Here is a 12,709-nt window from a genome sequence, read left to right as displayed (position 1 = left end):
AATTCTTAATATTGAAATAACGACTCACCTATTAGCTCTTTTGCTACTGGTCTTCAATTTGGTACTACCGAATTTCGTTTGAGCAAAGGTAGCGGTAGTAAACGTAAGAGGTGTAGTAGTTCTTGGTATAAAAGCTGGTACAGGCGATGGGGAACCCTTGTAGGAAGTGTTTAAAGTTGGCGAAGGTGCCAACGAAGGTGATGACAAGTGGTTTATATTAGTAGTTGGTGGTGCAGGATTTCCGTTGTGCTAGAATAAAATTAGTTAGATAGATTAAACTATAATAATCCGATTATATTTTTTACTCTATTTACCTGTGGTATTGGTATCTGTTGGTGTAGTTGAGACCCTACGACGTTATTTTGTGTATTATTAGTCGAGAAGGGGGTGAGGGTCTTAGGAGAGATGCTCAAATTATTCATGGTTGATGTAACACATTCGATCGGCCTGAAACACTGGGCTTCAGGGTTGAAGGTTTTTGTAACTTCTCTGTCGGCAGAATGTTCATCTTGCGGATCGCCTTTGTCGCTGAAAAGGATCTTAACGGCGCCTTTTTCTCCAATACGATAACTCACCTGGAAATATATTGAAAATAAGTCTTTTTATAATGATAATTTAAAAGATACCTACTTCACCGGGGTCTACCCAAACGGCCAATTCTTGTGGTAGATTTTCTAAAATATCAGTGATAGGTACTCCACTTTCTCTAGCAGCTCTTTCTAGAACCTTGTCAATTGGATCACCTGTCTTCAGGCATCTGAAAGCTGAACCTTTGTAAGGTTTGTCTGGATACCAGTGACCTTGGAATTTTTCTTTTAAAGCCTTTTCTAATTCCTCACCGAAGATGTTGACACGTCTCCTATAGTAACATAGTTATGTAAAATTTGACAGTAGAGTTTGTGAAGTAAGCAAGTTCAACTTGCGTAAGCTCTTTTCGAAGTATGAACATTTTCGTCCAAATTCAAAAATAAGATAATATTTTTGAAGATAAAAATAATTTTACCTTGGTAGTTTGTTGTACAGGTACGAAATGACGAAATTCAGAGCTACTTGAACTTCAATATGCATTCTGGAAATGTGTAAATCTTCAACTTCAAGTTCAACTATTGGAAATCTTTATAAACGCATTGATTCACTTTTCTTTTCTAATGGTTGCTTTTCTTTTGCTTCTATTCCGTTTCTTTGTGAAATTAAGGTACGTGTCTGTAACAAAACAAAAGAATTAACAATAAAACTATTGATATTGAAGACTGTTATGGTGGTTATCGTTTATCGAAAGAAAAATGAGTTCAATTGACCCGTGTAAAGTTTTTTGAATTTACTAAACACCAATTTCTATTTTGGACTCTCTTAACGTGGAACGTGTTATCACGAATTTTAGCTAATATATTATGAAAAAAATGCGGAAATACATCTTCAACTTCGACTATAGTTGTCAACAATAAATCATCCGTCAAATGGCTTTGTATCTAGGCGACTAAGCAAATAAATTATAAGAACTGTCTGCGAGGCAGAGTCCTTTAACCTTTACTAACGTTACTGATGGTAAACAAAATTCTAACCATACCTAGTAGCAGCGGATTTACAGATATAGGCTACACCGATGATCTGGTAGTGCAGCGTGAAGGCAAAGGCACAATCACTGTCAGGAAGCAGACACTAAACTCTATTAAAAATTGGGCTTATCAAGAGCAACTCTAGATCAACCCCAGTAAACAACACTAGTCCCATTTACAAGAAGAAGAAAGGCAATTATACGCCTACCTACCCTTATGGAACTTATACTTTCCACAAATTAATTGGAACAATCATTTAGCCAAGGAAATTTCAAATACCAGTGCTAGTAAGCTTGAAGGCAAGACATAGAGACTTGAGCCTAAGATGATATACATCCACGATCAAATACTTATCGCTTGTCTGATGGCTGAACAATGAACAAAATTTAAAGTCCGATCTATTTGGGCACTACAGCATTAAAAGCGCTGCTAAACCTGCTTCTACTTAACCTCATAGTTAGAACAGAGGCATTTAGCGGCGCTTACAGGTTTATTCAGATGGAAAATTGGAGAGGATTCTAGAATCGATAAAAATAGAAAGCAGTGACAACCATTGGTCGAAATTCATAACGCGATGGGCATAGGCAAACCATTCAAAGTTGTAATCAATTACAATGATAATATTTTTCAGGCAGATTTGCTAGCAAAAACATATGTGCTCAGAAGTGTTTGAATACAAACCTAGCACATGCACCATATACAAAATGGAGGCCACAAATTATTAATCTAATAATATCAGATAATAAATTCTGTTCATTGATTAATATTAGTTGAAGGAGTGTTTGTTTAAATCGTCTCCTCCACTGATTGAACCGCTTAATTGGAAACTCATCCAGGGTTGGTTCAGTTATTCATCTATACAATATTCCCTTCCAGTACATATAAAATTCTCTATGGACCAAATTGGTTAGTTTAGAATCTTATTCATTTTCTCGATTTTTTTAAAAGCAATAAATTTAGCGACGTATCTTGTTAAGGAAAAGGATAAGTTCGACTCATCGGGGACTAATACCCCGCACCTGAATTTTTACGTTGATACTTTGGGGAGTTATAAATTACGAAGGAATCGAATTCGCAGACTTCGTACATTTCCCAATCGCAGAGGGATACCTAAAGATAAGTTGAAGTAACAGAATTTTTACTAAAAGAGGCAGAGGCATAATTCGGAGAAATCTTTTTTATTTCTACAACCAAATAAGAAGTAATATAACAAAATATCAATTGTATCAAGTCAACATCATATGTGTACGTCGTTACCGATTTCAACAATAACGTTGACAAAATAATATAAATATGTAGTTGATGAAAAAGCGTCAACTAGTCCATACTTTGGACCCGTGTCCTACTGTGGCATCGTAATATGTCGCATCAATAACAAACTGAACGGATGGATAAAGAGTCCCACTGGAGAAATACTTAAGACAAATAAAAAAGTCTAAGGAGGTTTTCGTTATAATCAGAAATGACATTAAACTGTTTGTCTGTCTTTTGACATGTCACTGAGCCGTCAAATACCGACGTCACAGGACGAAAGCTGCAGATTCTAAGAACAAGCTATGGAAACAGCGAATTTCATATGAAAATCCTTGAGCTTCATTCTTTTCTCCATAATATTCGGATGTTTAATATAAATGTCATCGAGCGAACTACCAATTCACGCGGATTTTGCAATACCAATAAGCTATTTTTATGTTGAAATTCCAAAAAGTATACAAATCCCAAACCTCAGTAAGCTATCAATTGCGTTGTTATCATGAGACTTAATCATAGACAACCCGTCAGCTGATCTCATTTACCTACTGGCCTATCAGGCTCGAAAGGTTACTTACTATCCGGGTTACTTTCCGAATATTCAGATCATGATCGCGTTAACCCGATCATAGTTTTCGAAACGTCCTATTGATGGATATCTAAACCCAAAAAAATCGATATAACATATTTGAGAGGGCTGGAATACTTTTTTCTGAAAGGATATGTTTGTTTTACAAACACTGTACTTTAAACTAAAGTAATATGAAAAGTCATTCTGCAAACTGCATTCTTGTAAACAAGGTTGATTTCTACATTATTAATAAAAGTGGCGAAATTTTTTTTCGATATCTTTCGAGTTAAAGGAGTTTCAAGTAAGGGAGACTTCAAGTTAGAGAGGTGAAATAAATTTATTTCGAGTTACAGAGCTTAATGAATTTAATTGAAAAAATCAGTTATATTTCTTTGAGATTTTGATTTAAGAGATTGAAGATCTATGATGTTATCGAAGCTATGTAGAGATGAAAAAATATTATCACCAATTTATTCTGATCTCTCTAAATACGTTCTCAATGTATCAAGGGCACGTATCGCATTATGATTTGTCACAGAGTGTAGTGTGTAATTCGTAATACCATCATCAAAATTAACAAACTCATCAGTTTCACACTCTAATTGTAAAGAGGTGACATTTGCAAAATCTGGTGTTTTGAAGCAATTGGCGATAGTATTTTGACTAACATTCTTCCATGCTTTATCTATGAACCTAGCTGCATGTAGAAGTGTAAAACTTGACATTTGTTTTTCTTCGATGCCATAAATAATTTTTTTACAACATCCTTTCGGTAAAAGCACTTGAAATTTCTAATGATTCCTTGACCAACGAGTCTTGAAGTTGTATTTGGTGGCAAAAACTGCACAGTAATATTTTTCAAAGGCGGCAATGTAGTGTGAGCACTGCAGTTATCAATAAACAGTAAAATTTTTCGCTTTTGTTGCTTCATTTGTTTTTCGAGGGACAATAACCATTCAGTGAACAATTCGATCGTCATCGATGCTTTTTTATTGGATTTATATTCGACTGGTAAAGATTTCACTTCTCGGAAGCAACGTTTTAGAGAGGATTTTGCACGGGACAATAGTTATTTGTATGCCAATGATTAAAAGTGTTACTTTGTTGGACGAATCTGAGAATTGCGAGACGAGCGAAGCGAGGCGAGCAACAGACGAGTCCAAGGCGTCCACAACATTTTTTAGACGACGCATAAGATCCAAAACTTTTTCATTTACACTGAGGAAAGAAAATAAATAATAGAGAATTAATTAATAGAGAACTTTTCTGAAAAATAAGCGAGCACTACGTTTTCCGTTGGGTTTTTCGCCTTTTTCTGTTGACACCACTTCATAAAGAGCTCGTACTGTTTTTCTTGCACGAGATTTATCCTACAACGAAATAAGAACGGCCGCATTGCTTTCTCCGGTGAGATCAGGTGATGTGGATTCGAGTAACTCTTCATCGCTGATGTTTTCTTTTTCATCATCCTTCATTGTTATTCATTAATTTAGACAAAACCTCGGATAAAGCAAATAATTTCAAAAAATTCAGAAGGTTATGCAAAATCATCGAAGTGAAACTGTCAACTGTCAACATTAAAGTGGCTAGAGTCACTTTTACACTATGTACTCCAGAGTGTTCCGAAAGTGTTTTGCCGTTCGGAACTGTCACTTTTATTACATGGAACACTCAAAACGCAACTTTCGGTATGTAAATGAATACAGAACGAACAACTTTCAGATGGCGTCGTCTAAAAAATTTTTCTTCGAGTTAGGAAGGTTCGAGTTAGAGAGGTTCCACTGTATTAAATATTTCTAGAAATAAAGCATTAACGAAGTAACTTGAGTCGTTTTTATTAAAAACCCTTTACTAAGATAAATTTAGGAAAAGTAAATAACGCAATTAAAAAAAGATTTATGCTTCGTGAGACGCCACCGTTTCGTATTTTGTATATACGGTGCCGTCTCTGTGTAAAAACGGGGATTCTCCTGCGACAACATGGCCTAATTACAGAAGAAGAGAACGCTTACATAGAGGCATGGCACGCTGGGATTGCTGGTAGTAGGCGATGTGACCTACTTTTAAATTGTCACAATTCTAGCGGGCGCTTCGCACGGCCGCTGCCGGTGCCACCGCTGCCGCTGCGTGTTATTGATCGTATCACTACGCAAGCCTTTACAATTCCGCAAGATGAGAAGTACAGAAATTACCAGATTCATCTCAAATTATAAGATGTGATATTAAAAATAAAAATCATATGTATAAAATATGAATAGTAATAGAAAGTAAAAGTCGTTTCCTTCCTGCGAAGACATTCAAGTAGTTCAAAAAGAAATCGCTCTTTTCATATATTTTCATTCACGGTGTTTATTAACATTTATCAATGTAAGTGATTTTTAGTTTCACAGGCAGGTTGTCGGGGATTTCATACCGGAGTGGTCTTCACAATGACTGTTAAACAGACGCTAGCGTCCGGATTTTAGCATCAATAGCATTCTACAAGCGCGCGTTCGGCTGATTTTCGCGATTTTTTCCATAAATTTCCAGTACTTTAATCGAATTATGAGTTTTGTAATATACGAAGTCATTTTTTTATAAATTAAAAACGGATTGTGGGTGTGGCTATTAAATAACGAGACCGGTGATAGATAACCCCCTCCATCCTCATATCTTGTTCCTTTAGATGCAATTTTGACCTTAGGAAAGAGGTAGAAGTCGCACGATGAAAAATTCAGTGGATAAGGTGGGCGGTCTAACACCGGGATCTGAACCAGTTTTGTATAAACTTTTCGCATGAGAAACATTCATTATCATATACTTGTTTCAATAAATTATAAGTTTCATGTGAAATTTCACCGTTGCACTATAACTTTTACAGTAAAACAAAAAAATGGCCCCTATACGAAGGAAGGCCACGGCTACACTGGTTTATCTAACATGGCCGACATCGCATTCGAAAGAGTAGACAGGATAAACAGTTGACAGTCGCTAATCTTTGGCGCATTCCTACTTTTTACGTAGCAGCGCTAGTCTCGTTACTTAATAGCCACACCTCGTATACTAAACAACGTATTGTAAACTTCTAAGGAAACTGATAATCCAACAAAATCCGCCATTTTATGTATAAACGACAATATAATCCCTACTTTAACGCTCTAGCTCAACAAATAACGGTGGTTATGGATTTTGAATGGAAAAGTCTTAATTTTTCGAGTTTTTCTAATTTTTTGAGGTCCTAATTATCCAAATGAGGCGATTTACCTCTCATTTTATAAATAATTTCATTTTTTATACATTATCTGAGTATCACGTGCCGTTTTCTTTAAATACTTCTAGTTTCTGAGTTTCAGCAATGTATTTTTCAAAAAATCTTTGTGGTATATAAAACATCGTTCTATGCTATTTTCTAATGTGCAAATTTAGTAAATGACATATTAGAGAACAGTAACAGAAGAGAGAAGGGTATAAAAAATACTAAAGGAAACTTTAGTACGTTGTGGCCAGCGTGGTGGAAAATTTTTCTTTCGGCATAACAACGCCTCCGTTATTTCTCGAAACTGTGCAAAGATTGGAAAGGAAGAATGTACTGAAAGTAGTGATTGGTCTTCCCTTTATTCTCAAATCGGATGTTACTTCTCTTATCCATTTCTTTTTCGGCCTGCCTCTTCTTCTTCTAATTCCCTCTCACTGGTCTCTTGACAATTCTGTTTGCTTTCCTTCTGCATACAGGTCCGAACACCCCGATTCTTTGGACTTTGACTACTTGCGTGATACTACGCTGGTTATATATTTCTTACAGATCCGTTTTTGTTCTTCTTCTCCATGACTCATTGTTTATTTTCACTCCCCTTCCAGTATTTTCCCCGTCCAAACTTTCAGTACTCATTTTGGTTAGCACCCAGGACTCCCATACATACAATACAGTCGGCTTGATCATTGTTTTGTGCAATCACAACTTTGTTGTTTTTGGATATCGCTTTTGCTTTAAGAATATTATCCAAGAACCCCATAATTCTACTACCCTTAGCTATCCGACATTCATAATCAGCCCATCAACTTTTTCAAAATGATATTCCACGTTTTCCATCTGATTCTTTCTTTGCCGTTGTAATTCCATCTATTTAATTTTTTCCCCATTCATCCCGATGTCAAATATTCTTGATTCCTTTTACAGTCTATTATAAACCATTGTTTACAAGACAACTACACCCACACTCACAATTACACTGTCTGACGCGCGTTTCGATAACAAAGTTATCGTCTTCAGAGACTGAAGGTCAGACAGTGTAATCATGAGGTTGCTTCTGGTGGTAGATCAAACATTTTTCGTTGACAGCCTTCCTTCAGATAATACTTTGATCTTAGTTCTATTCAAAGTCAATTTCATCAACTCTAAAGCCTCATACAACTTTTTCCTTTCTATTGTATAAATATAAGTATCGAAATCGATTGCATTGTTTTTCTTATGTATCACGTAAACTATGGGGTAGGCAAAAACTTTTGAGCGGTAGTGTATACGCTTAAATTATAAAAATCAAAAATAGATTCGAGCTATTTAGGAAATTTCTAAGGTTTAATTAATAGAAAATTATAAGTGAACATTATTAATCATAAAATTTCGAGGCAACAGATAAAAAATGAAATTTTGTAAATTTGTGATATTATTCAAAATTGTTTAGCAGTTAATGAAAATAACGCAGTTTTAAATCCCCACAGCCTGGTCTATATTACCTCACGTTATTTTCTTAAGTGACTATTTACATATTTCGTTTAAAACGTGTTCGAACAACGTGGTCCCAGAAACGTGTTCGGTCTTAACGACACGTTGTAGTTTTTTCGCTGACACTGCTTAAACTTATTTCAATCCAATAAAAAGCTTTTCTATACGTTCAATTCAGATACGTTTGCGGTTGTTTTTGTGTATTAATGATAAATATAAAACCTCCCGCATTATGGAGAGGTATAAACACAAATAAAACCGCTCAGATTACTTCGAACATAACACCAACTTCTGATAACAATATGTTATTTACGTTGTTGTTTAACATAAAAATTAACCATGGTAAATAATGTTTTTAGTGACCATGAATCGGCAACATTCTTCGGGAGCAGATATTTCGATGAATGAAATTGAGAAATTTCAGGAAGTTGATTGAAACAGCAGAAGGAGATAACCTCATAGATTAGGTGATAAAATTAAAAGTAGATACTGTACTTTTTAAAAGGAGTATCCAGCCACTGTTGGATAGCTTTTTTCACAATGAGTTTTATTTATACACATTTTTGTTATGCAGTGACGTGGTTTTTTACTTGGTGAACAATCTTTCTTCACAATTTCCTTCCAATTTTATGCTCAGTACTTCCTGAATTTCGATGGATCCAAGAAGTAGCTGGCTTGACCTAAAGATGGCGGTAGTTGCCTCAAAAATACTACTGTATTAGAAAGAACATCCAATCCATGGATGAAACGTGGGTCTATCACTTCACACCCGAAATTGAGGAATGATCAAAACAATGGACTGAAAAGGGAGAAACGACTCCAAAGTAGGTAAAGTCCGTTCCATCTGCTGGTAATCTCATGACATCGGTTTGGAAAAAGGAAAAACTATCAGCGATGAAACCAAGCAAAAACGGCCGCATTTGGCTAAGAAGAAGTTGTTGTTTTATCAAGACAATGCACCAGCTCACACATCCGTTATTTCAATGATTAAAATTAATGAATCAAAGTTTAAATTGCTATTTCATGCATCCTTTTTGCTAGATTCATACCCATTGGATTATATTCTGTTTCCAGACTTGAAAAAATGGATTTTCCGACAATGAAGAGATGATATCGGCAGTTAAAGACTGTTTTGAAGAGCTTGACGAAATTAATATTGTTTTTTTGTGTTATTTATTGGGCCAGGTACTTCTGGGATCATCCTCGTATATATACGATCTATCTTAGTTTCAGCTATTTTACGTACTTTACTTTTTTCTGACTACTATCACTCATTTTTTCATTTCTGTCTCATTGTCAATATCTTAAACTTAACATATATTTTGGTTTGCTTTAGTTAATTCTCGATTCTTCAATTTCTCCTTCTTTATTTATCTTTGTCACAGTCATTTTTATCATCCTGATTAAATCTCGTGGGTTATCCTTTTTCCTCGACAATGTAGGATTAATATGTCAAATACCTAATAGTGGGTAAAACACTAGACAAAATCCTATTGAAAATTAACATTCATAGAGATTTCGAATAGTGTTGTGAGTTGAGGATTCAAAATAAAACGGTCCAAAATGCCAACGTTTCGATACTTCATTCGATCTTTATGAAGGCTTCAACATTTACCTCTGTGCCGTACCAACAGGATAATCTTCTACTTTTGGTAAAGGAACTAAATTTTAGGTAAAAGAATATTTATCAGCAGGAAACAAAACAGTTTTTCAAAATGATATCGTATTTTGACAATTTAAATAACCGCATTAAATTAGTAACAAAAAAAAAGACAAGTAAGTTACAATTTCTGAAATAACCCACTTAAAAGGACTTTTCACTGGACTAGAACATCCTTCTAGTAAAGGTGAACGTTTTATGTTCCACACAAAGAAAAGAAGACATTTTTTAACCTAACCATGACGACACAATGCGAAGGTTTTTGGTTGAACTGAAAGGCGGATAAAAAATCTGTGGACCAAATTGTGTTTTCTTACAGACATTATCAACACCGTACGATGCAGTCTGTCTAAATAGTGTCCATTTTGTCTTCTCATGTCTACTGTATCTTAATTCTTGATCACAACAAAAATTAACAATAGATTGTAAGGTTCAAGCACAGACTACAATATATTAAGACTCCGTCACCTAAGCAATAATAATTAGAGATGACATAGCACAATGATTTGTCACTTGTCACTTGTCATTTGACAGTATTAGATATAACAAAAGCCATAGAAATATATAAACGAATCAATTAAACTGATTAAAGTACATACAGACGTGCTAGTACGTTAATCCTAAAAAATCAACTGAAATCCTTTCGACATTGCTAAACACGATAGCTTTGTTCGCGGTAAAGATCTTGTAAATGTTTGTCATCAAATTCATGCTCAGATTAAAATTGTGCGTTCGCTGTGCTAAAAAATGTTCAGGATTGCACATCCTGTGTTCGTGGAGCATAAATTTATAATTCCGAGCTTGTTCTGAAGACGTCCAAGTATTCTCGAACATGTGTAAGAATTTTGAATTGGGAGCATGTGCATTTATCCTATTTTTGTGATATCTACGTACTTGTTATGATTCAGTTTTTAAAAAAAAGCAACAACTAAGTTTATCTTCCGATACTAAACATTCTGAACAAAGCATGCGCATATGAAACGTCGGAAGATATTCAGAATGTATTCGGAATGTGTTAAAATTATCTGATCCGACCAATTTATCTTGTCGACCCGAGCAAATCCTATAGTCTGTAGGCCCATTTATACAACGCACAGAATATCGTTTGCTCCCTTACTATTATGAACTAAACTGTATGTAAAGAATGTATGGATTCAATAAAAGTAAAGTAACGAAAAATAATACAAAATTTATTTAGTTAATTTCGTATGTTTGTTGGATATGACTTCAGTTTAAAGCTCAAATTGATGAGGTGTATTTCCGTCTCGATTTATATGCATTAGCAAAATTTCCTTTCAAGAAGACTGTTCGTTTCCATTCCAAATTCATGAAATAAGCAGTCGAGCTTTAAATAAATTTGAATAGAAAATACAAACAATTTGAAAAAGTCCAAACAATGATTTGCATTTATATCGATATATGTGAAAGTTTTTGCTACTTTCTTTTTGATTATTAATATTTATGAAAATTTTTCTGGGAAAATACGAAAGTTACACAAAATTTGAAATTTAGATCCTGAAAGTTGTTGTTAAATTAATAACTAGCAACATTTCGTTTTTAAATGCAATCAACTTTAACTAGACGCTGTTTTTTTGTGTTTTCAAAATATACTCACTTGTGTTAAAGTAGTATATGTCATTCGTAAAACGTACAACGTTTTTTTTTTTGAAAAATTGCAAAATCATGTGACATGAAAAATAGCTGAGGGATTTGATCTCTGAATTAAGTCACAATTTGAGGGACAATTTACATCACTTGAAAGTTATTCCTTCCCTATCATCTTAGGGCCCTTTCACACCAAACGAATCCGAAGCAATCAGAATCACTCCGAATCAAGTTGAATCTGATTGACCAAGATTCGGCTTCGAGTGCTCCGTTTAAATGTGAAGGGACTCTTTTCTTGCCTTCAGACCGGAAGAATCTGGTTCAATCAGGTTTGATTCGAGGTCGCACTTGATTCAACCTATCAGATTCGGCCCCTTTCACACCAAACGAATCCGAATCAATCTGAATCACTCCGAATCAAGTTGAATCTGATTCGTCATCTCCACTCTTTCACACCAGCTGAATCAACCTGAATAATTCTTACCTGGAATGTTTAATTCTTCGCCAATTTTCCTCCACATAGAAGATATGAGATTTCTGTTGCTGTGATTTTTATCACTGGCGTCATAAATCGCACTATTTTCTTTAACTTTCAAAATTAATAACTCCACTTCCATCTGTCAGGTTGAATCAAGTGTGACCTCGAATCAAACCTGATCGAACCAGATTCGTCCGGTCTGAGGGCGGGAAAAGAGTCCCTTCACATTTAAACGGAGCGCTCAAAGTCGAATCTTGGTCAATCAGATTCAACTTGATTCGGAGTGATCCAGATTGATTCGGATTCGTTTGGTGTGAAAGGGGTCTTACTGTTATGGATTTATATCTTACTATATAGACGCCCTCTGTATATATGTATAAATAGTAGAATACACTTTGAATAGCGTGAAACTAGCCACAAAACGGATACGTAGTACAAAACGGATACGTAGTACAAAACGGATACGTAGTGTAAAACTAATTATTGAATTTGTTTATGGTTTTGTTATAGTTATCTATTCACATATTCATTTACGTTAATTCTGAAAATTTCATAATAAACAACAGTGAACGAATGACGTCCTCAAATAGTTTTAGAGGCCAGCAATGAGTTTAAATATACCTTGTTAATTGTGTTGGATCGTTTGCATTATAAAATATTTTTTGAAAACCTAACTTTGTTGTGTTTCATTTGGATAGCCTTTATTATACACGATCACAAAATTATAAATTCTCTCATTACATAGTCAAATTTAATATCAATAGAAAAATATAAAAATAACAGTTTTTACTTGAAATTTAATGGTTTTTCATCTCCTTGCAGCCTGATTTTTTATAAAAGTTTCCTGTTTTTAGAGCTATATAACTAAATTATGGATAAAGGTACA

At 34.7% G+C, this 12,709-nt stretch overlaps 1 protein-coding gene across 4 annotated transcripts in view; it reads right to left on the bottom strand.

Moving 5' to 3' along the window:
• Nucleotides 1-12,709, bottom strand: part of LOC130901461 (protein Tob1) — an 83,318-nt gene that overhangs the window by 4,047 nt on the left and 66,562 nt on the right. For all 4 annotated transcript variants that reach the window (XM_057812875.1, XM_057812878.1, XM_057812877.1 and 1 more), the window contains 4 exons: nt 1,004-1,203; nt 631-859; nt 315-575; nt 29-249 (listed from right to left, as the gene is read on the bottom strand). In XM_057812875.1, the coding sequence (XP_057668858.1) occupies nt 29-249; nt 315-575; nt 631-859; nt 1,004-1,068 (776 nt within the window). In that variant the 5' untranslated portion in view covers nt 1,069-1,203. The remainder of the gene's footprint in view (nt 1-28; nt 250-314; nt 576-630; nt 860-1,003; nt 1,204-12,709) is intronic.

This window comes from Diorhabda carinulata, chromosome X (genome assembly GCF_026250575.1).
Source record: "Diorhabda carinulata isolate Delta chromosome X, icDioCari1.1, whole genome shotgun sequence".
Lineage (NCBI taxonomy): Eukaryota > Metazoa > Arthropoda > Insecta > Coleoptera > Chrysomelidae > Diorhabda > Diorhabda carinulata.
Note: the sequence above shows the minus strand (reverse complement) of the source record. Positions and strands in the feature narration are given on the sequence as shown.